The sequence below is a fragment of the Xiphophorus maculatus genome, chromosome 2 (assembly GCF_002775205.1).
Source record: "Xiphophorus maculatus strain JP 163 A chromosome 2, X_maculatus-5.0-male, whole genome shotgun sequence".
NCBI lineage: Eukaryota > Metazoa > Chordata > Actinopteri > Cyprinodontiformes > Poeciliidae > Xiphophorus > Xiphophorus maculatus.
The window spans coordinates 21,775,316-21,798,876 of NC_036444.1; the positions used below are offsets into that span (position 1 = coordinate 21,775,316).

At 39.5% G+C, this 23,561-nt stretch overlaps 1 protein-coding gene across 3 annotated transcripts in view; it reads right to left on the reverse strand.

Annotated features, from left to right (window-relative positions):
• Nucleotides 1-23,561, reverse strand: part of LOC102235540 (A disintegrin and metalloproteinase with thrombospondin motifs 20) — a 95,589-nt gene that overhangs the window by 42,390 nt on the left and 29,638 nt on the right. For all 3 annotated transcript variants that reach the window (XR_002753504.1, XM_005796405.2, XM_023342733.1), the window contains 7 exons: nt 19,796-19,937; nt 18,510-18,614; nt 6,676-6,821; nt 6,360-6,541; nt 4,872-5,008; nt 3,774-3,891; nt 477-572 (listed from right to left, as the gene is read on the reverse strand). Coding sequence is in view for 2 of the 3 variants with exons in the window: in XM_005796405.2 (XP_005796462.1) it covers nt 477-572; nt 3,774-3,891; nt 4,872-5,008; nt 6,360-6,541; nt 6,676-6,821; nt 18,510-18,614; nt 19,796-19,937 (926 nt within the window). In the remaining variant the exon portion in view is untranslated. The remainder of the gene's footprint in view (nt 1-476; nt 573-3,773; nt 3,892-4,871; nt 5,009-6,359; nt 6,542-6,675; nt 6,822-18,509; nt 18,615-19,795; nt 19,938-23,561) is intronic.

Consider the following 23,561-nt stretch of genomic DNA (forward strand, 5'->3'; position numbering starts at 1 on the left):
CAGCCAACAACTTCTTGTCACTATTACTGGATTTATCTGTTTATGACCAATTCACTGGATCACCTCTTATAGGCTTTGTGATTCCTTTAAAGACTGATTCATATCAGGAACTTTTCAACTTTTCTGTTTTGTTTTTATTTCATTTTTTTTTGTAGATCAGGGCATGATGAGATGATTCTTGACATCTTTTTGTCTACTTCATTGTATCAGACTGGTTCTATCTGAGTGATTTTCTTAATTTTCCACATCTGGCTGTAATCAAATATGAATTTGACACAGAAAAATGAACCAAATGTGGTCAGTCAAAGTAAATTATGTTTTAACAGGCTGGGGCTAAACTTTCTAACTGGGCCAGGTTAGCTTGGATAGTTGTTTCTATTAATAAATGAAATTGTCACCTGAAAGCTATAGTTTGAATTTTCTGCTGTCTTCTATTAACATTTTTAATTCGATGGACATACACAAAGCCCACTCACCGAGGTAGTTGTCATCTTCTGGTTTTCCAGAGTAGCTAACCTGTTTGATGTCAATATTGGTGGCTCCGGCTGGAATCCGCACAACTGTGTTATAGCCTGACCAAAAAACAACAACAAAAAAATGCATAGAGAAAAATGTCAGAGAGTAAACAAGGAAAGCTGTATGTATTGTAAGAAGTCTCACAGGGGAACAAAGTAGCTGCGACACCATCAACAAAAAAATTCAGACTTAACTTTCGTAATAGCTTCACTCAGCTATAATAAACTCCATTCAGGGAAGCTCAGGTCCCTCTACTGGGGATTTAAATGTCACACTTGGAGAAATATGAAAACTGTCATCTCAAATAATCTGCATGAGAACTTGTTTTTAGTTCTAGAGGGCTGTTCACAAAATGATCTGTAATTACTCCCTGGCTTTTCTATTTTGGCCTGTAATTACGGCGCCTGTTTTGTTGTATGCTGATAACCTGACACAAAAAACAAGGGAGTGTGTGTGGTGGTGTGCAGGCGTGTAAGAGAAATAAAGACAAAGAGAGGAATTCATTGAAAGTCAAGTGGTGACAACTAAAATGTACATATGAATACTATAATATAGAATGACAAATACATGATTGACACACAGAGGTGAGTAGTAACTAGTTACATTCACCCAGTTACATTGCATTATCAATATGAAGTACTGCAACTCTTATGTACAACTTCTGGAAACCTCACCTACTGCGAGTATCGGTGCGATGCATTAGTAGTCAGAAGTTAGAAATTTTAAAAAACCAACTGTAGACTTCCCGCTCGGAAAGCCTGAGAAACTAAAACTACACACCGTTACGATTCGAAAGGTCGACTTTGCATTTCAATATGGGCCGCTCCTCCCACCAGCAGTAGTAAAATTGAAGTGGAAACATGTTTGTTTTACAAGACACACTTGTAAAATTAATGTTGCATGAAGCACCTGCAACAAATTATGTTTGTGTTTGTTTATGGAAAGTAAAAACGTAAAACAATGTTTGTAAGAGTAATAATGTCTGCTTGGGCGTCGGCATGTTTAAAGTCTGACTCCTCAGACGTTGTTGCATGTTAATTAGAATGCTGTTCCGACTTCTGATGTAAATAAAATGCAGCATAACTTCACAGAATGAAGAACATGTTTCCACCAAAAATGCTCCAGACCTTTACTTTATGTGGAAGTGAGACCAAGTGGTTTTGTTCTAATGTAATTTCCTATCACCTGAGTCTATTATGCCATTTGGTGATGACTATGCAGTAAACTAACAAGAGTACTTTACCCTGTTCTATCATATATATGAACCTATCTTAAGTTTTAATTCAGAAAGTTTTTTTACTTAAAAATGCTGATTTAGAAAACTTCTGCATACCGGGGGGGTTTTTCATGACATTTTTGGTGCTATTTTTTCATTTTAGTCTTTAAAAAGTTGACTTTTTGCTAAGCGTTTAGCAACAATGTGGCCTTTTTTTTTTTTTTTTTACCATTGATTCAGTCATGAATTGGCATTGGCATGAATCAAATTTTCATGACTTTGAAGAGATTTAACTGAACTTCTGTCATTGCAATTTGAGCTAAATAAGCTAGGGAAGTAAATCAGTATGAAGTGATCTTAAGTCAAAGTTTAAGCTAGCACCTTGAGCCACTCGGGGGCAGCAGTCAGTTTACTTATCTACCTCTCCTCAGATTTTATAATGTTCCCAGAAAATTAAACTATAATTCACCTGTGTCTCAATAATTTGTGTCAGTGCAAAAAAAAACCATACAAAAAAACCCAAAACATTTTATGTATACCATTATATACATAATTGTATTATCCTTATTGTATACCATTATAAGGACACCTATTTTTCCCCGAATAAATATCGCACATTACTGCATTCTTCTTGTTTTTTTCTTATGGCTATAATAACTCATATTACCTCTAAAAATAGCATAGAAAATGTTTAAAGTTCGAGGCTTGTTGTCCTTAACTGATCTCAACAAATATCAGTTTAGTAGCTTTGAGACGGTTATTGCAAAGAATAATCTACCTTTATGCTATTCTGCTCTTTGTGGTGTTTCACACATCATAGTTGTAGTGCTATTATCTTCGTAAGTGTCTACTGAGATAAAGTAAACAAGTCTAGATCATAAAACATCACAATGTGAAAGCTTGAGGTTTACACTCCATGACTCTGTGCTTTTCTCAATTAGAAATGCTTTTAGGCAGTAAAATTTGCCATTTTGTTGACAAAGAAAGAGTGTTGTAGACTTTTTTCAGTCATCTGACAATATTTCCAGCAACAGGTGAGGGAGGGGAAGTTCTGGAGGGAGGGGAAGTTCTATGTTACAAACAGCTGGAGAAAAGACTATCGTAAAATAAAGTTACTTTAGAAATCTTTGGTACCAAATGAACACATTTATTTTTGTCCAATTCTTGCAAGTGTCACACCTAAAAGTCCAAACTTCACTGTTGGGGCATCATGAGGATGTTGGGTAATCACAATATATCTCATTACTTTTTTTTAACAAGCTAGGAACAGAGTTATGAAGACTAAATAAAGAAAGGTCAATAGTCCACAAATAAGACATTAAGAGGCATCTAACAAAAGAAACAGAAAGGAGGAGTTGACAGTGAGACAAGCCCAGATCCATGAAGCAGGATATCCTGCCTGGGCTGCACTCCCACTTGTTTCCCCCTTCTTAAAGTTAAGCCAGATTTCCAGGACTGACGTCAGCAGCTGGTTTGGTTGAATTCAGTCTTCTATCTTTTTGCCCCAAGCAGCCGAGAGAGAGAGCAGGATGAAAGGTACCAGATAGAGATGCAAATGCTTAGAGTCAAACTTGCAGGAGTAAGCAAGAGGAAAACCCCGCCCAGGGCTATTTGTTGTTTGCTAATGCTTCAGCTGTGCTGTTGCTCAGACCTCGACAGAATTGGACGGAGTCAGCAGTTGGCTCATGCTGCACGTTTGTTGCCGTTGAAGCAAAATGACGCGCTGAGGTGGGTTCATCGTTTTCTAAAGCTTTGGAGGAGATTGGCTTTGATTGGGCATTTACCCAAATTTGTCAAAAACATGCATACGTGCATATGATGTGAATAAACATAACCAGACAAGGAATCAGAGTCAAACACAGCCATGTGGCCTGTCCTGTCAACACAGTGACAAAGAGGAATTGGAAATCTGCCTTGGCCCTTATTCATTTACTGTGTATCCCCATTTATCTCGCTGAAGCTGCTGACACGATGGGGTGTACGCTCAAGAGCAACACAGACAGCTTTAAGAGATGATGGTAATCTCAGCAGCGGTGCTTACCGTACTGGGCGTCGTTGAAGGTCCCCGCCAGAGTTTTGCATGAGGAGTTGTCCCCACCGCAGACTCCACATTTGTCATTCCTTGCCTTTGAGTTGAGAACATGGTCGCAGCCTGCTTGCTAAATAGACAAGAGGACAAGACGATATATATCAGATGTCATGGCATTTTCACAAAAAAAAAAACGCATTAAATATGTCAGCTGAATATATGCAATACTCACTGTTAAAGATAGATTTACTTATATGTTACCAAAAACACTTGGGCTTTGATAAAAATTGATTTCTGAATGAAATTGGACTTTTTTTGTGATTGGCACTGATTAAAGTTTGGCCGGGTCGAAACAAAAAAAAAAATCTAATCTTTTTCCATTTAGTGAATTTAGTAACAATAACTCTCTTTAAAATGAGGGAGGTAGAACGTTTTCAATGACATTGAGCTTTTTAAAAATGAAGCTTTCGCACAGAAACCATATAAATCCATTTAAAAATAAACGTTTTATTTATTGTGTGGATGCTATTTAAAGAGAGAGAGCAAGGCATCGTCAGATAACATGAAGGCTAATCATAATACAGCAAAGCCACCCAGGAATATGCTAGATTGAGAGATTATGGGAATATTTAATCTAGGGAAGAAACAGAGACTGTTGTTCACAATTACTAATGATAAATGCTGAAATGTCAACACCATAAACCTTTTCACGTTGTTTTAAAATAATTGTAAAACCATCTACTATAAGCGGATCTCTCGCACATTGTCGTGTCAGGTACAATGGGTAAAAATATATTTAAACGCTGTTGAGTGTAGAAAAATATCTGAATTGTCTAAAATCAGTGTTAGCGAGTCAAAGTTTTGCAAAAACCGCCGATGGAAAATCTGTCACAAAACTCTGTTCAGTGTAGCTTTATTAATGATTGCAACCGAGAAATGGTTAACTAAAAAGTTACTCAAGTTACATCCAACTGGATGTAAACACACCTTTAGCTTGCAAACGCTGGCTTCTCTGCGACTACAACATAATACTTCTGACATTGATTTAAGCCTGTGTATTCATGTCTTACAGTGTGCTGTGACAGCAAGAAAGTAAATATGCAGATCTACCCTGCAGAGGCCTTGAACACAGATGTCGTAAGTGTCTGGACCACACGGAGTGCCGTCCACCACGCGGTCCTTCAGCTGATAGTAAGCCATAGTGCCAGCGACCCGGCAAAAGAGCTTACAGCGATCCTTCATTAGTACTGAACAGAAAGAGGAAGGGGAAACGTTAGACTCTGACTAATTGAGCTAATTGCAAACACATACCATAATGCAAAGACCTGGGGGTGAGTTATGCAATCACAAATTCATAACACCTTTTTCTGCAAACATCAGCAGAGTCCTCTAAGCCACATCTTTGTTTAGCGCTTGGATTGAAGTCAAGTTTTATCTGACACAGTGCCGTCTCCAGGGCTTGTCTTCTTTGCCTGTATGGTCTCAATTAAACGAGTGAATCACCTCCAGTAAATTTACCAGATGGTAATCTTGCGGGTTGTCCATCTTGTCTGAGGTGCAGCTGCGTGGGGTTGCAGCTGTCGGGGGCTGGGGCGGGGGGCTGGTTTGAAAGGGCCACATGCGGCTTTTACAGCACTTCTGGTTACCAACTTGATATTTTCTCGCATCAGTCACAGGGCAGATAGAAGAATCGGTGCCATGTCAGGAGAGTACAGCGGACGAGAAGCACTTAATGGGTAGCAGATTCTCAAAAGACAAATGTCAACTTTTAGTATCTGATTGTTTTGTGCCTTTAAGCATTTTTAAAGGTCCACAAGCAGGAAAACAACCCAAGCTCACAAGACGAACAGTCAAGATGATCAGCTCCCATTTGTGGACACTTTAGTGGACAACCAAATTTTGTGTCATTGAAGCTCATCACATCACAATCCCACCGCTCATGGCCTGACTACGCACCCAAACAGACTTTTCTATAGAAGTTGCACTCAAAGTTCCACAAAAGTTCATTACTATTAGTTGTGCTTTCTTTTTATTAATTTGATTATTGTCTTGTTATGATCTGTGAAAATAATGTTGGTTCCCATGTTTTAAAAACCTTGATAGTGGCGTCCATTTTTTAACGGTGATGCCTATCGTCTTCCTCTGCACATGCTTTGGGGTCATAAACCGTTCACTCAAATGTCTAGTTGTGGTCGCAGCAAAATATTGAAATTCAACATCAGGATCTGCTGTGTGAATGTATCCTTAGATAAAGTAATAATAATTTAACGCATTTCCGCTAATTTCTACATTTTGTTTAAAACGTCTGAGATTGTCAAACTACATCTATTTCCTTCTATTTTATCACATCCTTTGCCAAATTGTTATAAAAATCAAGGTTAATACAAAGAAGCAAAATCCATGGAGGAATTTCAATGCATCATGATGTGCAAATGACAGACAGAAGATGGTGGGGAAAAAAACAACAGCGGCTTTTTCGTGCACACCAAAATTTGATTTCAAAGTGACAATATGAAGTATTTAAATTAACTCACTGCATTGTTTGATTTCAAATTTGCGACATTTGCCCAACGCCTCTTGTTTTGTGAGTGTACTCACTGCCGCTGTATTTGGGGACCCATCTGACGGCGGGAGGTAGACCGTTGATATTAAAGTGCTTGCCATCAAACTGAGAGCACTGTTCTTCCCGGAAGTCCTTCCTTTCCCGTGGACACGGCTCAGTGTTGCAGGAGCGGAACTTCATCCTGCGGCCCACGCAGAATCTCCCGCCGTTTCTGGGCCTACAACGTTGAAGAATAAAAAAATTACAGAAACGCCACTGTGCTGAGCCTGTTTCTCATGTTTTTCTTTCAGATCTTTGTTGACATGTAATGATATAAGATTTCTTTGATACGTATAAGGGATTCTTTCTTACTCAGGTTTGTTGCAGTCTCTGGTGGTGCTCCTCGTTCCTCCACCACACGACCTGGAGCAAACGCTGTAGGGCCCCCAAGGACCCCACTCTCCATTCACAGGCTGAATGTCCAACTCCTTGTTTATGCACATCCCATGTTTGCAATACTGCATGCAAAAACACACAAACAGGTAAATAGCAATGGCTGCGACTCTTGTCAGTATCATCAGAAATTGTGATAAGCACAGCTTGGAAAGTCAAATCAAAGTAACCGCCTAAAACCAATATTTTACCTCAAATCCTCTTTTAGCTATTGTTTACAGTGTACCCGTTAAGCAACTTCAGTCCAAAAGAGGTGCCCTCACAGGCAATTCACAGCGGGCGCATTTCCCTTTGTGTGTAACCAAATCCCCTCCTGAGTGACTTGGATATCAGAGGGTCCTGTTTGCTGAAAGAATGCAGGACAAGACGGCGTCTGTCTGGGTACGCAGCCCGCCGCCCGCGCACACAGGTGGTGGGCAGTGTCACTGTGATAAGGAAACTCTAGAGTTGTGATAACAAGAGGAACAAAACTTATTACTGGCTCAACATCAGGAGCTCTCTTCTCTTGCTCAGTTGAAGCAAGCAAACTGATGGGCAATGTGGGAAAACACAACAGCACCTTCTTGTCAGCATTTATCAGCATCATCTGCTGGCTCATCTTAATTTTTTGCCAGATTATGCACTATTATTATTGTTTTTTATTATTCCTTTTAATGTTTCATTATATTTGAAATGGACAAAATCCCCGTAAGAAAGTATCTAAACATGTCTGCCAGTGTTCAGGTTAGTAATAAAGGTAGACAGCTGAAAAAAATGAAAAACTTTGCAATCAGTAAACGCACCATACGGTACAGTATGGAAGATGACTAGGGCAAGATTCAGGCACCATCCACATGGAAACATTTTTTTCTAAAAGACTGTCGGTTTCAAAAACACTCGCATCCACATGGGATCATTTGCAGAAAGGTTTTCACCCACAAAGCAATGAAACGGCAAACGGCATCTGGGCCAGTTTTCACGAAAGAGTCGTTTTCACTGTCCACATCCGTTTGTCTACCAAAGTGTCCACAAATGTAGATAGTGCTATGTGTGTTGTCTATATTTCTGATCAATGAAGTGTAAGTGTTCTACAGAAGAAGAGAGACTTCGACTTAAAGCAGCCCACTGAATGAGTTGAATGAAAAACAGAAAATTTTCAGCAGTCCTTTGAAACTTTTAGACTTGAAATGAGAGCCTGCATTATTTCAAAAAATATATATTGAGACTGTTGTTTTAGTTATGATAGCCATTTTAAACAAATTGCTAAAGTAATTTGACTAAAATGTCAACTCCTGCACCATTTTTTTCCTCCGGTTTTGAAAACCATGGTAAAACTTCTACTTTTAGGAATAATTTAAAAATGTTTAAAAAGAGACCAGAACTGGTCATAATTGGAATGATCAGGAAAAACTGGAGATCAGAGATAGGACACAAAACTCTGATTAGTGCAGCTCTAATTTCCATAATGCAAATTGAAAACAGAAACATAAATTAGCTGATGCATCTGCTGTTAGGCATATAATCTAAGGTAATATCAGGTTTAAGTTTCAGCGCAATTACATGTCAATATGTTTTTCTTAAAGATAAAAAAATTAAAGACACACAGAACAATTATAAACAACTAAACACTTCCAAAACATGGTAGTGATGCCTCTTTGTTGAAACCTGGCTTAGTTTTCATATTTGTTATTCAAGCCAGAAGTTCCAATGGCGAAGTGTTTACTTGGCGCACATTCACAGACAGGTGTTAAGAGTTGCACAAGCTGCAAATGTTTACAAGATCCAGATTTGTTTTTTCTTAAAAATGTCTTGACTCGAGTCCTCAGGTCTGGAGCCAACAGGAAATGCAAATCTCAGGTGCTGATAATTTGGTTGGAGCGCTATCTATCTGGATCCAGAGCGGTAATTTATCAAGACGTGCTGACAAGAAAGTGATGAATTATCCATATGAGTAGTATAAATGGCTTCCATGCAGCAAAAAGGCAAACAGATGCATTTATTTGTAGGTTGAGCAACAACAGGAAAGAAAAAAAGCAAAGTGCCAAAGGTTTTCATACTCTATACTCTACCCCACATTATGCCATGTTAACATTACAAATGTGATTGAAAGTGTATATAGTTATATACAACACACAGTACTGCATGATTGTGAAATGGAGAATACAGCATGTATAGTATTAATTTTAAAAAAGTATTAGTAAGAAAAATGTGCCATGGATCTGTTTGCATCTTTTTATGCGATAAAAGTCAGTAGTTTTAGTTATGTAAGTATTTTTTGCAATTTTCTCCTACATTTGCCAAATATTTGAATTTATTAACTCAAGTTCAGTACACCATCATGATTGACAGCGTGAAGACCTTCTCCTTGGCTCTGATTGGTTGTTTCTAACTGGGAGCAGGTCATTTATGCAAATTGAAGGAGAAGGAAGAGGAGATAGATTTTTTGTCACAGATTATCCGTCTCTTACTATACTGTTAAACATGCAAAAAACTGCATATTTTTTGCATATAAACACTACATAGTGGAAAGGTGTATAAATGTTTGTGGAGATTGTGGGATAGTAAAATCACATTTTAGAGTAAGTTCACAGCAGTTTTTCTTTTTTTTTTTGTTCCCCCAGGTCCCTTCCCCCCAAACCAACTTAGTGACTCGCAACCCAGACCATCGCATCTCTTGCATGCATTTCAACCCATCCCCCTTATCCTCGTAATGGGAAATTGCCAAAGCCACGTAGAGACCACCACAGCGCAGCCAGGCAGCGAGACCCAAGGACCTGTCAAGCACAAGGAAGACTGTCTGTCACGCAGCACCAAAAGGCTGTCTAAGCCTCTGAGGCATTCCTCTATCCCCGCTGACAGCCTGTGTTTACAGCCATTTTGTGTGGCTTGAAAAGGTGATGTGGGAGTAGGGGGGGGGGGGGGGGGAGGAAAAGGGGGCAGCAGAAAGGGGGAAAAAAAACATCTGTGAGAGGTGATGTATGCGAATGTGAGCATGTGAACGAATGAGAGTGTGCACAGGATTGAATGTGCGTTAGAGGGAGTGCGCGAGTGACTGCTGAAGGGGGTCCTGAGACATCTGGGAGCCATGCGCAGTTCCAATTAGCACTCCTTCTAAAAAGAGTGCAAACACGCTTTAAAAGCACCGAGGTGGCAAGCACTGCACAAAGTTCAAACTGGTGTTACAGGTACGTTCCGGGAAAGGTTGTCAAACTTTGCTTAAAGTTTGATGTGTGAGACATTTGAAGGTCCTGTGGCAGAAGCACACACAGCTGTGACAAGCATGTGTTTGAAATCAGGAACTTGACTCGCCAACACATGTCCATATGTGCATGATCAGAGTGAGATTTAGTCTATCTTTCTTTGTCTTGTTAGCAAATACGCAAACAATTTCGTCACTTGTTTCTTAGTTAAAATTCTTAGCGTTTAACGTGCAGCCTCAACCCTCAAAAGAGCGACTACGTATATCCTACATGCAACAGAGAGAGCAACCAGTAAAACAGCATCTATGGAGCTCTTCAGCTTGCCGGTTCGGAAGCAGTCTGTAATTGTCAGGAAGCTACAGTAGAGAGCACCTTATTTTGAAGCTAAAGCCATACATCACTGCAGGAATGAGAAGGCAGCGATCCCCGCTCTTTCATTTTAACACGGCCGTTTCCAAAAGACGTCACCTTTCATGTTGTTGGGTTTTTCTCCTGGCTGTGAATAGGGAATACGCTTTAATCTTGACCTCTTAGTATATGTGTCTAAGTGTTGATGGTAAGCCTTCGGTCTGATATGGAAGCAAAAAAACAAAACAAATCAAAAATAACTGGAGCCACCTATCAGAGAGGGAGACTACGGACCATCACAGCTGCTTTCCAATAAGCCACCATTCACTTTTACATATGTTAGGACTTGACCTGAAGGTGGGAGGTGATAGGCAGGGATTCTCCAAGGATCCCTGCTTGGGTGGAGACTGGACATAATCCAAGTGACAGCTGTTATTTCAAAGTGGATTTACGCCAGCTGACAGTTCTGGCTTTCCTTATTGCCTGTCAGATCCATTTTTTGTAGTGGAAAGACAAGAGGAAAAGGAACGAGGATGCACAGAGGAAGGCAAGAGAGAACTGACTGCGACCTGAAGCAAGCTCGTCTTTTCTCACGTAGCCTCATTTCCTGTCCTGTTTGTTGCTACTTCTCTATAATCCCTCCGTGCCGCACATCTTTTAAAGAAATGCAGAGGGTGTCATTAGTGGGAATGAGTAGTTTGGCTACATCAGCTGTTCCATTCACGTGCACTTCAGGGCTTTACTTTTACTGCTGGTGTGTCTTGCTTATAATCATCCCTGTACAACCAGCAAGAAACTAACACCTCTAATTTTTTTAAAGCTAGAATCCTAAATATATGTATATGGAAATGGACAGAAAGAGAATTAGATTTCTATGCTAAAAACATAAAATGTAACTATCTTATGTACCTGCAAACTGGTATTGGGGGTGGGCAAGACCAATCCACATAGCAGTTTTTAGAAAGTGGGAGGAAGCTGGAGTACCTGGAGAAGCTTCACAAAGAGCCCAGGCCAAGAGTCAAAGCAGGGAACCTTTACCGACAAGGCAATGCTGCTCTCCACTACTCCTGCATTTAACAGAGACATTCAGATGGTTCTCTTAAAGAAAAAGTGAAAAGCTGGGGTTCTCTACACAGTATTCTCCAAAAATGAGCGCTCACAGAGAAGTCTTATAAATGCAAATACAGGTAAACCTGTTCAGTAAGAGCACCTTCTAAATCGCCCATTTTGATTGAAAGGTGAGGGCGCACTTACTGCGCTCAGTTACAAAAATTGGGAGGTGCAAGACCAGAGCGGCAGGCCAACAGGCTGGGGAAGGGCCGGTGCAATTGACGCACGCCCTTTCGTGCCCAGTTCAATGTGCACACTATAAACCTAGCTGAAATACTGCAACAATCGCTGGAATAAGGAACAGGTGATTGTCATTACCTACACGTGCTGCAGCTTTGGGGTTAGCTGAGGTAAAATGGCTTAAATGACACAGAATGTACAAAGAAGCAACCGTGGCAGAGACGGGGAAGGAGCAATAACTGAAGAGAGCAAAACCAACAGACATAAAATACAGGATTTCAGTCAAATTACAGAATTAACAAAATAATACAAAATGCTATAATACCCAATAGATTATGGCGATTACATTGAATACTTTCTGTACACATTGAAACACTGGACACCCTTTTTGTTTAAATTAAGTTTGCTCAGTGCTGCTGATTATTTTAAATAAGTGCTATTCAAACTTGAACTGTACTAAGGTACAGTACTTGACAGCATATTTTGTGTTTCTTACAAAGATGCTGTCTTTTACAGACAATTTACAGAGTGAACTAGAAACCCCTTGAAAGATAATGTACAATCTTTTTAAACACAGATCTTAACATCGTCAAAACCCCAATTTAGATACAAATCCCTACAAAAAATGAAATACAAAATTCAATAGATTGAAACCTGACACCACAACCTGTCAGAGTGACAGTTTTATTATTTCAAATCTATTGTGTAGATGGTAGAAACATAAACTATTTATTTTCTATTAATGTCAAAAAAAATACCATAGGTTATTTTAATATTACAGGGATTATACTGTATGTGCATGTTTTTCAGCCTGCTCTCATTTTCCTGTCAATCTGTAATTGTTAGCAGGAGAATGTGCCCCCTATCCGATAGAGGGCTATTCATAACTGTAACACATTATACTGTAATCATACAAAGTCATGTCTCCGCTTCCACACAGCCGGCCATGAAAGCTGCTCTCAGCAACTACCGGACACAATAATGCCATCAGCAAACTCAGCGGCGGCTAAAACAACAATCTTCTTGTTAGGCCAAATCCACAGATATGTCTGTGATGACGGCAAATCAAAGCAGCAACATCCTGCAAATATCCAGAGATTAGCTGCAAGTGACACTGATGCCATTCGCACGACTCCGAGGTCTCTAACAAGAGCAAACGCCAAAGCTACACGCACAAAGAATATGTCACATATGGGTTGACGATCGACAAACCTTTCGAGGTGCCAGAGGAATCTCTGGCCAACATTCTCATCAGCAGAGTACAATTAATTGTCAATTAATGGTTTATTAATAGAATTAGTTCCAATCGATTAATGACGAACATCCTAAAGAGAGCACCGATGGTCATCCTCAAGCAGAAACATTTCATAAAGAATTGGAGATGGCTGGGAATCCCAAAACAGGAAAGAGAAAAGGTCCAAACGGAGCCCATTTTATGTGGCTCTGTATTGAAATGTAAATATTTGAAAAGGTCTTAAAATTTCATGTTAAATAGCTATTATTCAACCAAGCGTGAACTTCTAATTCAAAAATTATCAATGAGCTAAGAAGGCGAGGATGTGATGACCGAAGAGCGGAGGTCATGACACCGAAGAATTGTAATATGATACAAAGAGACATGATGCCAATAAGCACAGTTGATTTTGAGGGATGTCTAACTTTAATAATGTGAGAAAAAACACAAATATCTGTTTATAGAGTTAGTATTTAACACAGATGACAAAAAAAAGCTTCTTTTTTTAAATTCAGCATATCAAAAATGTTGACCTTCATGTTATGGAAAGTCCTCTTAGAACAAGAGAAAATTATTGAGAAAATGTTTTCTCTTGTTCTAAGAGAACAATTTGATAATCTGCTATTTATCAATTTTGTTAAAAAATAGCAGATTATCAATAAAGCGTTAGACATTCGATAAGAACAATCAACTTTAGATTAACTCATTAATAGATAGCTATATAATTCAGTCATAATTAATCTAACACTATATAGTAGCATGACAAAATGTAGAAAGGTTCAAAGGATTTAGGTATGTTTACTAAGTGCTCTTAAACTGTTGTTAAATTAAATGAAAAAATATATTTACAGTATTACAGCTGAATCCAATCAAAACCAAATTGATCAAAAGTACATACCACCTACAAATTTATAGTTTAACTGTATTTTTCTGCATGTCTTTGTACACAAACACAAAAGCAGGAAGAATAACTCTTAGCAGCGAGAGCCTCTAAAAAAGCGAAGGCCTAGTGGGTTAATAGACAAATGAGAGAGGATGGGGGTGAGGTGGTGGTGGGGTGGTGGCTGTATTTATAGACAACAAGTGATGGGATGCTCTCATTAGAGCGTGGCCCACTGAGCAAGATCACAGACACACCGCCGAGAGGTCATGTGACCGCATTACACACTCCAGCGCCCTGTGAAAGCAACAGAAAGGGAGCAGGTTCTGGAGGAAGGCACGGCTGGAGAAGAAAAGATCGTCGGAGATGAAAGAGGAGGAAAGAGGGCGAAAACTACAACTGAACCCTGACTGTGCCTGATGCCCCTTTGTAACTAAACAGTGTACAAACAAACTCTTTTTCTTCTTCAGCTCTCTGTCATTTAGAGGACGTGCCTATGTCCTTCTATTTGGGCTTTGACCTCAATTACCCAATGCGGTCACAAATTTGTTCCATAACCCGTCGGGACAAAACCATTCTCCCCAGGCGACCAGGGCTCAGGAGGTGAAGTCCATTCAGACGTGTTGCTTTTTATAACATAGTGTGTAATCGCTTAGAATGACGCCACTGTATTGTTCTAATATGGGCCACAAAGATGATTTTGGACGAGGATCTGGGGAGTCGAGAGACAATCTCCGGTGTTATTGTAGTTTTTTCCCCCCTGATAGAGGCCAAAGTTGTAATCCTCCACATATCGCACCTAGAAGCCAACAAACTGACCCATACATGTAAAGCCTCAAACCTGAAAATGTCTTTTTTTTCTTTTCTTTTTGTAGAAAAACAGAAAGGGAGCGTCTACTACATTATCCTTTGGCAAAATGCAAGCAAAACTTCTTACAGCTTTGTTTCATCAATGCCTTTTTGCCTGCAACTCCTTTATAATGGCCATATTTAAGGAGCAAATGACTAATAGCTGTCCTGTCAAAAGACTCTCCATCCTAACTGCATTTTCTGTGTTTGCAGAGGTTCCAGCGACACTAAGGGCATCTTTGCTGCTTCTTTAATTAATGATGTTTAGATGGAGGCCCACACATGGAAAGTTTGAAATGATCCACTCTCTCTAGTTTCAGATGAAGAACTGAAGAGTGCTCAGTGAGATGCACAAAGCATGGAATATCGCTTTATAAACTAACTGCACTTCAAATGCCTTCTTAATGTCCCTGACCTGTCTGGTGTGTACGTTGATGTTCATGTTGCTGTTTGTTGAACAATGTTCTCTAACAAACCTCAGTCAGATTAAAGCCCCTTAATCTGACCATGAGGACACCAATGTCTCACGGCAGAGCATGCAAGCATTTTGAGATCTGCATGCATGCATCTCTCAACATGCATGCAAGCATTTGCATGCATTTGAGATCTGCATGCAATGGAAATCTGCATGGTTTATTAGCCCAGATTTAAAAGGGCTCCATGTAAATGATCGCCACAGTTTCCAGCTTTTACTTGTAAAAAAAAAAAGACTGACAGCTTTGTATTATTTTCCTTCCACTTCACAACTGTGCACTACTTTTGGTCTCCATCTATCAAATAGATCATCAATAAAATACTGAAATTTGTGGTTGTAACTGGTCAAACTGTAAACAATTCTTAATGCTTTTTCTAGGTCAAGAAGGACAAAAATACCAGCAGAGTAATGCAAGAAAAAAAAAAAAATAGTCCAGACAGATGTACGGAGCAAAGTGGCACAAAAGAACCAGGAAGACCCGTTTGAATGTGTTGGATTATCAGAGTGTGCAGGCCTCAGGACGAGCACAATCGCACTCACAGACACACAAGCCTGTCACACAATAACACCACATTAAAGAGCGCATGTATGGACAGGTGAGTGCTGGTGTAGGGTCTCTTTCAACCCGCGCTACTTCAAACACCACCCTGCATGGAGATGAAACCAGGGCCTCAGCGCCGCAAACAAAGGTGGTGCCACAGGTGACAGACGCACAAAGAGAAGATAAATACGTAGAAGAAAAAAAAATGGATGTGAAAGATTTTAAACTTTTTAAACATTTCCTGCTTCAAAGTTGCTGCCTTTTTCTCTTTTAGATCAAATAGGTTTTGATTTATTTCTTTTTCTTATAAAAACGCAGGGAAGACAATTGTAGCTCTGTTTACGGTTCCATACAACTCCATTAAAACCAAATAAATAATATGCTTATTATGCAACTTAAAATGTTAAGGAAAAATAAAAAGAATAGAGAGGGGGTGGGGGCAACAAAGTAGCTTTAACAACTATTAGTATCCCTCACAAAGAAGTGTAAAAAATAGTTTTATTGGAGCAGCATGATTTCACACTACAGAGGTTAGAAAGATCCTGTAATTTGATTAGAGACAAAAGATTGTTTTTTAATAATTTGTGTGTGCCATACTTATTATCACTCCTATGAAACAAATATAACCAAACTGTGAAGTTTTAATTCATGCTTTCCCTTTTTAAGTGTCTAGAAACGTATTAATTAATAATCCATGGCTCACAGGTTCCCCGAGAAACTTTCTTCATATAAGAAATGTAAGACTTAACATGTCATTTAAGTCAGATAGATGTTTGTGTATCTCATGAAAAGACTACAAAAAATAGATACACGCTTGTAAATCCAAACTTTCAACTGTGGAAGGACGAGGAAATCCCCACAACTTACGGCTGGAGAACTGCAGCAAAGAGGTTAAATATTGAGGCTGCTAAGTGTTAAAGGGGCAGTGTTATGTGTTTTCCAGGCACATAGTGCCATTTCATAGCTTTATCCAGTAACTATGTTAACTTCAGTTGTTAAAAAGATGGCATACATATCTCAAATATGACTTAAAAGAAATTGTACCTTGTAATTTATAGTAATATGTAAATGCAATATTTATTTTCCATTGTAAAATCATCAACATTCTAGATAAAAAAGTGGTGGACCCAAAAAATTTAACATGTTTCACCGTGTATTGGTTATACAATGTTGTATAACCAATACAAGAAATACATCTCAATTACATGCTTCTTTTACTGATAAACAGTCTACAAAATTGCCACAAATCAAATGTATTTTTTCCAGATGTATGTTCCGGCTTTTTCTAACTCCCCTTGTAAATGTAAATGTAAATGACATTGCTCATAAAATAACATTGATCTTTACCCAGCAAAGATGATCAGTTTAGTTTTCATTTGATCATAAACGTAACACAAAACCATTTTATTTAAAGTATTAGCGTGAGCTCTTTGCTTTTAATATAATTTCACCCGACAAGCAAACAAATGGTTGCCCAAGGCTAAAAAACGAGATGTGGAAAATAAAAAGTCCAGTTCTGTGATGTGTATTACCCTTTAACAAAACAAGTATGACCCTCTTAACTGAAACCAAACAGCAGCTGAAGATCACTCAGCTCCAAAGAGGTGGAGATGTTGTTTCTTCATAAAGAAAACCACTCAGGTTGACTAAACTCTCTGTTTCTCCCACATACAGAATGAGATTAGAACGGAGAATTCAGTCCAGGCACATTACTGTTTAGACTGGTTGTTGCAGTTGGATTAAGATGTCAGCCATCCCCTGTTAACTCCTTCTTGGTAGCCCAGGCAGATCCAGGCCCTAACATGGCGAGGAAGGAGATGAAAGGATGTGAGACCTGGGCTCAGAGCGCAAGACTCGAAAAGGCCAAAAGGTTAAGAAGAGACGAGAGGCATCCTTCCCTCTTCCTTCCTTTCCTTCTGACCTCCATGCATGCTCCAAGTGCTAACACCAGCCCACCATGTGCAGAATCACTGATGTTAGGTCCATCGTGAAACCGCTGGTTGCCACAGCGCCTGGTCTCCGTTACGGCCTGACCACTGACCCAATCACCTGCCTTTTAGAGAGGTCACAGGTTCAAAACAAGGTGGCTCAACTGTGAACAGCGGGCGGTATAGTCTTTTAAAACAATCCATCCTCCCTCTATCAGTGTGTCTTTCATTTCTCTCTCTCTCTCTTTCTTTCACCCCACCCTCGCCCCCTTCTACTTCTGGCTTTCCCATCCATGTACACTCAGAGTGACCCACCTACTCAGCTCTGATTAGCATACGGTCCCAGAGCGAGGGGAACATGCGGGCTAAGGGCGGGTGAGAGGAGGGAGGAGGGCTTTTAACAACACAGGATGGGAAAGCTTCAAGTTTCTAACTCTCATCATCACCCGTCTTCCTTTACATCGGTTTCTGCTACCAGAATGCAAGCAGTGGAGTAACGTATGATAAATTATTCCATTTTGTTGGTAGAAACACAGAACCGGAGAGGTAGTTAGGAGTTTGAAGCATCTTTTCAAGGAAATTCTGGCATGTGTCAGCACTGCATTTTGCTTGAAATGCAATCTGGCTCTCTTCGGCAAAGTAACAGAATGAATAACAAAGAAAAGCATTTGAAACTTTGCTCTCCAGCATCGGATCATTCTGCGTTTTTGTTTAGTCTGCGATACAGATGTTTTTCAATCAGTGTGCTAAAAAGGAAAGAAACCTGAAATCATCTATGTGAGACCATTTTAAAAGTATTCAAACCCCTTGAACTTTTTAAAAAAAAAATTTAAATGTAACTTATCTTAATAGGAGTTTTATTGATAGATGTGAAGTGAAAGGAAAATGTTGAAAATAATTCATCAATACCTTTTTTTTTAATCACTGTAAATCAACCTGTTTCGACTAAGCAAGAGCTGTGGTGCAGTAGGCCATCAGTGTGTTGCGTTTATTAAAACATGCATGCTTCAAACATACAGAATGACTTACCATTCCATGACCGCACTCGGTCCCATCAGCCAGGGGCATGTGTTGTGTGCGACAGCCTTTGTGGTCCCCCTCTGCACTCGTGCACCACAACCTTTTGCACTGTTTCTGTGATAAAAATAAAAAATAAGGTTAACTTTATCAATAAAACCTGGATTGACAAGTGGGGGAAAATCTCTACTACTGTGACAATTTTCTAAAACTTACAGCTCTCACCTTGTAGCTTTTAGCACCTGATGAGTTTTGCTAGTGCTGTGGTCTATGGGACTTTATTTAGTTGTTACTTTGGTTTTGGGTATTAGGTTTCTGTTTGACTTCAGTGTGTTTTGGACTTTGGTGTTCATGTCCATTTTTGCACTTAGCGGTGCTACTGCTTTACATTTTTCAGTGTTTCTCTGGATTTCTGTGTATTTTTTTTCAGTTGCCTTATCCTGTGTAGTTTGGTAACTCTTGATTGTTTTGTCTCCACGAAGCTCAAACATGGAGACAGCAAAGAGGAGAAACTTCATCCTCATTTTAAAAGTGCAAACTTTAGCTTACTCAAAATGATTTATTCTTATTTATTCATTCTAAAAAATAAAAATGTAAGTACAATCACCTTCGACATGGTTAAATCCACTCAGACTATGCATCGAGATCTGTATTCGAAATGAAACAGTCTGCAAAGTCTACAGAGGAGAAATTATAAATATTCATGTGTAACAGTGGATAATAGAAAGCTAATAGTAATCTATTTTATCATTCCTGTGAGGAAATCTCCTATTGAATTTGTAATTGTTTCACAACCTGGTTAAAATCATTGTAATGTTCTGCCTGTTATTGCTACTCAACGAATAACTCTGTATTCTCTGGTGCTCATTGTGACGTCAGTCATCACAGTTCTCTTTTTCTCTTTGAAACATCCATTTTCTTTCTCGTAATGCCTCATAAACTCCACAGTCACAATTGCTTTAGAATAAAAGAAGAAATTAATTGCTGTAAGTACACAGTTAAACCCGTCTTTAGTCATACTCCCGGGGAAGAAAGTCCAATTGATAAATGAAAAGCATATAAAGAATTTTTGACAAAAATGTAAATAAAACATTTTTTTCCCCTCTTCAAATTGACACTCGTTTTACATTGTTCAGTTATTTTTTGAGAGATGCTTGTCTCCTTTCCCATCAGAAACTTTGTTCATTGGAAGTTATCTTAAATTTAAACCTGCCCAGGATATGTAAAATTTGGGCTTAATTTTACTCCTTCTGACATCTTCATTAATTTTTTTATTTGTTTTATATATGTCGACTTACCATGTAGGGGCAAATTTGGGAGCCAGGCCCAAACATCAGCTCGCACTGTTTGTTGGCGTTGTATATCTGGCCGGGTAGGAGTGTGGGAAGCTCATACGTTCTGCCGATGGGCTCATCCAGGAGGCACTCCCCGTATCCAGTGCTGACAGATGGGAAGAGTGTGTATCAAAGAAAATGAAACAGAAAAGCACTAAGCCTCACCATAGTTACCATGAAATGTGCACTCACTGGGCAATTTCAAGGTAATACAGTATTTCATGAGCCTAAAAAGGTTGAACATCTCAATGTCATCTCTGTCATAAAGGCAAAGTAAACATGTCTGTGGGTGGTCTGGACAGAGACTAACTCCTTCGAGTCTGTTGGTAAATATTGTCTCTATTAATATATTACATCTCTTAGAAAAATGGGTCAAAACAGCCTTAGACAGCAGAATGAACAGGGTTTATATTTTGACAATAATTACGATCCTACAGGCATTTTTTAAGCTGAAACCTGCCAACTACAGTAATTTAGAATCCCATCGCAACTTGACACAAGCTAAATCAATTTGTGAATATTTCTGCATGATAACGGATTGTACTGTAAATCACCTCCACCCTGAGCCACAAGGTTAGGAACAAAGAGACAACAAAAGCACAGCTGGACCCAACGTATGCGCGCCGGCCGCCTGCATGTAAAGTCATCAGCCTTCATGGCCGTGAAAAGGCTCCCATCAAACATGTTGACAAAGTGAGCCGAGCCACAAAGGACCTCTTCTTTTTTTGTTTACTCTGGGGGGGGGGAAAGAAAAAAAAGAGGAAAGTCTCCAATGAGACATGTATAGATGTGTAGTTACACAACATGTCTGCACCGCTCTGACGATCTCATTCGGGATTGAGAGGCTGAAACACCTGCTTCACAAAGCAACCAGCTGATGTGACAGGCCAATAATTATACGGGATTATCCGGGGTTACAGTCACTTTGTTTCTTTGTCCTTTCATTTCCAGAAGCGAGGTATGACACTGCTGCGTACGAAGCGGGTCTCTATACGAAGAGTACAGCAGCGGCGGAACGTACTGTTAATGGAAAATAAAGGGCAGCTTGTTGAAGACCCATGCAGGCCTTTCCATATTGAAGCGTCTTTCAGCGGCTAATCATCTGAGTGTCCTGACCCATGTGATTATTACAACCAGGACCATCAGAGACAGAAGGGGTCATTGTGATCATTTTTCAAGGGAAATATAAACTTTTTTTTTTTAAGAAATCTTAGTTTCTGAGTCTTCAGTCTTAGTTAATGTACAAAATTGCATAGAGACTGCAACAGTACGTCACATGAAGCTAAGTGGCAGCAGATCGTCCATACAAGTAAAAATAAAAAAGTGGTAGATGACCAGCGCTGACCAGAAACCAGCTGGATAGAAAATAAAATAAAAAATGTGATGTTTTTTTGTTTTTTTTGTCGATCAGTGCATGTGCCATACTGGAGCACTACCAACTTGGACTATAACACTCTTCGTTGTGGATGATGCTACTGAATGAAGAAGACATAAAAGCACAAAAGCTGCATGAGGCTGTTAAAGATGCAACTATTTTCTAGATCGGAACGTAAGCTGTTCATTTAGTCTGCCACAGCAGAGAGATACACTTTGTAGGGTACCGATCATTTTCTTCGGCCGCTATTTTAGAACATTTGCTGTTTTGGGCATTTTATACCAAATGTTTTGAAAATTAGCTGTCTGCAGTTGCTAGGCGGGCAACAGTCTGAGTTTTTTGGCTTAAATCGACAAACACAGAGCCCGAAAAGTAATGAATAGCTTCATTATTTTTGATGTGGCCACATAGTAAAGCTGAGATACAACAGGACACTTTGCATCAACTTCCAGGTGTGAGAACCTGTCACACGTGATTACAGCATAAGTGAGACAAAGGAAGGGAGAAGAGGAATCCTTTGGCCTGTGAGGAGAAAATGTTGAATTGGTAGAGAAGACCAGAGTTGAATTGGCTCTTTGTTGCCAAGACACTCATGTACTTGACCAGATCAGCCCACTGAACAGAAGTGGTACTGTAGAAATGATGGGTGGAATCCATGTTCCCTTATTGTTGGGTTGAGAAAAACCCAGTGGACTTTTCCCACCGTGCGGGGCTGCTTTTCTCTATTTATACCTACATTTTACACTGTACTGCCATATCAAAAAAATGTGAATAGTTACAATGTGCGCTTTATGAGGCATGCTTGTAAAATTAAAAGTATCTTTTGAAAATAGCATTTAATCAGGTGTTAAATATACTTTTTGGTGTTTTTCTTATTGGTCTGATGTAATATTGTAATCTCAAGCATTGCTGGATGTGCAAAACCATCGTACACAACAGAAATAAAGGTTTGGAAACACCAATATGTGTCTAATAATTTATAAACCATCTTTCCACTAGTGATTTGTGGTACTGAAATATTTGAATTTTCAGTAATATTCCAGTTTATTGAATATGACTGCGTGCAGTGCATCTGGAAACTATTCCCAGTGCTTTTCGCATTTTGTAGTGCTACAGCCGTAATCACGTCAATGGGATTTCTTGGTTTTCTATTTTCAATAAATTTGCAAACAAAACCTTTTTGGAACCTCAAAAGGTTCTTGGAACCTTAAGAACCTTTTGGAATAAGGCTCTAACATAAAATATGGAAAAAGTGAAGTGCTGTGAATACCTTCTTGATGCACTGTATGTCATGTTCCTGGAGAGTTTTTCTTTTCCTGAAACACTTTTATAATGCACCAGAAATGAAAAAAAGACATTGACAGGGATTCTCCTTCATTTTATTTTGGCTGACTGCTCAATGCTAAGGTCATCGCTGACTGGAAACTATGCAGAGCGCGACTCCAAGTGAGGCAGCGCCAAACTCGTCTGGTCTGTGCACTAAAGATGCATCTGTTCAACCAAAAAAAGACTGTTCTTTGTGAGAACGGGCCCCCGCAATTACCAGTGGAAAAGTAGGGGAGGATGGATGAAAGGGTCATGTTGAGGGAGGATCTTACAGCAACTGGCATTTCCCATTTGAAAGAGAAGTCCTTTTAGCAGGATCTCTGACGACGATGCGGGCGAGGAGTTACCGAGCGAGAGCCTGACGTCCCGTCTGAGTGAAGAGATTTCTGAAGGAGTAGATTTATGTCTCAGGTCAGCTGAGGCAGAACTCCTCCCCCAAACCCCTCACCACCCCAGATTCAAACAGGAAATACTCTTTCAACACCAGGCAATAACAACTCTGCACGGTTTATATTGCGCCGACCTGTCTTTAAAGTTCTGACGGAGACATAGGACCTATTTGTGTTGTGGGCTACGTCACGAGAGAAGCTGCTGCCAAAAGAGTGAAGAATGTGCTCTTTCTGCTTCCTGAGAAAACCAACGCTTTGAAAAAGATTTCATACCCCTGAAAGTTGTCCTGTTTTTTTTCATGTTACCACCATAATTGTCAGTGTGTTTCATTAAGATTTTACTCAACAGCCCTTAGTTAATTAATATAGAATTTTTCCATAGAAGTGTGAATGGGACCATTTCCCAGCTAGTGTTAAAAGAAAGTCTCCCCGCAGCATGATGTTCCCACCGCCATGCTTTACCATGTAGGCCAACAAGCTCAACTTTGGTTTGGTCTGATTAGAGCAACTTCGCTTGCAGGTTTCTCCATGTCATCCCTGTGACTTGTGGGAAAGTTTACATGGAACGTCTTAAGCCTTTCTTTAAACAGAGCTCTGTGAGGATTCCAAGGCTTTTGATGTTTTATAACCGAGCCTCGCT